The sequence below is a fragment of the Aplysia californica genome, unplaced genomic scaffold, assembly GCF_000002075.1.
Source record: "Aplysia californica isolate F4 #8 unplaced genomic scaffold, AplCal3.0 scaffold00372, whole genome shotgun sequence".
Lineage (NCBI taxonomy): Eukaryota > Metazoa > Mollusca > Gastropoda > Aplysiida > Aplysiidae > Aplysia > Aplysia californica.
In genome coordinates, this window is record NW_004797642.1 from 41,133 (window position 1) to 42,305 (window position 1,173).

General features: G+C 43.0%; 1 protein-coding gene across 1 annotated transcript in view; it reads right to left on the minus strand.

The window, feature by feature from the left end:
• LOC106012437 (acetylcholine receptor subunit beta) overlaps nt 1-1,173 on the minus strand; it is a gene marked incomplete in the record, with an annotated part of 34,741 nt that overhangs the window by 10,477 nt on the left and 23,091 nt on the right. Inside the window, 1 exon segment of the mRNA XM_013085422.1 lies at nt 877-1,019. Coding sequence (XP_012940876.1) covers nt 877-1,019 — 143 coding nt within the window.

The following is a 1,173-nucleotide window of genomic DNA, read 5'->3' on the forward strand; positions in this document are numbered from 1 at the left end:
GGGGAGGGGTTTGTAGGAGCGGTTTGAGTGGTGAGGATGGGGACAGAGGGACCCATGAAAACAAAACCACGGCATATGAGACGAAATGTCTTCGCAAAAAAACCCCCAACAACTTCACATCACAAGAAGAGACAGGCAGCACAATGAAGAAGTAAGAGCGACTATTATTGGAACTGAGTTCTTCTTGCATTTCATAAAAAGGGGAAAAAAGCAAACAACAACAACAACAACAACAACAACAACAACAACAACAACAACAACAAAACCAAAATAAAATGGTTCGGCCGCCTGTTACGAATGTTACCTTGACAGCCAGCTTTGAGAGCCTATACCACCGAGTACTCAGTACTCAGGCTACAAAGGACGAGGTAGGGCACGCAAGAAATGGATTGAGGGAGACAAGAGAACCCTGAAAAATCATAATATCTCAACTGAAAGAGCTGCAGAGCTGGTCTACCACAGAAAACTACATATCCCCTCAACGCTTAAAGACGCCGGAGGATGGAAAAGTAAACTAAGCAAGAAGGGCGAGGGGTTGTTTAGGATGGATGGCTGGAAAGGGGAGGGGGTGGTGCTAACTCAACTATATTGACTCCAGTGTTCTGTCCTTCCTTTCGGGCGTAATGGTGCAACCCATCCATGTTGCTAACGCTTAGCAGCGAAGGTTTTTTCTATTTAAAAAAACATTCTTTCTTATTTAGATATATAAGATTTTAAAAGAGAGCAAAGAGTAGCGGCCATGACAGTGCGCGTTCTAAACTAGGAATATACATGTAAGTCTATGGCGGTCATGACAATGCGCTTTCTACTTCAAGGATTAGGAATACAAGTCTATGGATTGAGAACACCGTATAATATAAACTTTCTAATGCTCACTCCCGCTGTAATAGTCGTTCATGTAGGTGCCCACCAGATCCCAGCTTCCACTAGGTGTGTAATACACGGTCTGGACAGGGTTCTTGGGGTCAGGGTTCAACACCAGGTCCAGTGTTGGAAACGGAGGGAAGTTCACCACGATTCTGAGGAGAGAAAGAGAAAGGAAGAGAGAAGACAAATACAATCTTTATTAGAATATGATGTTCTGTTATTTGTAAATTATTTTCATTGCATAGGTCGAAATAAACAAAGAGAAGGAATCGATGTATCTCTCTCTCTCTCTCTCTCTCTCCATCT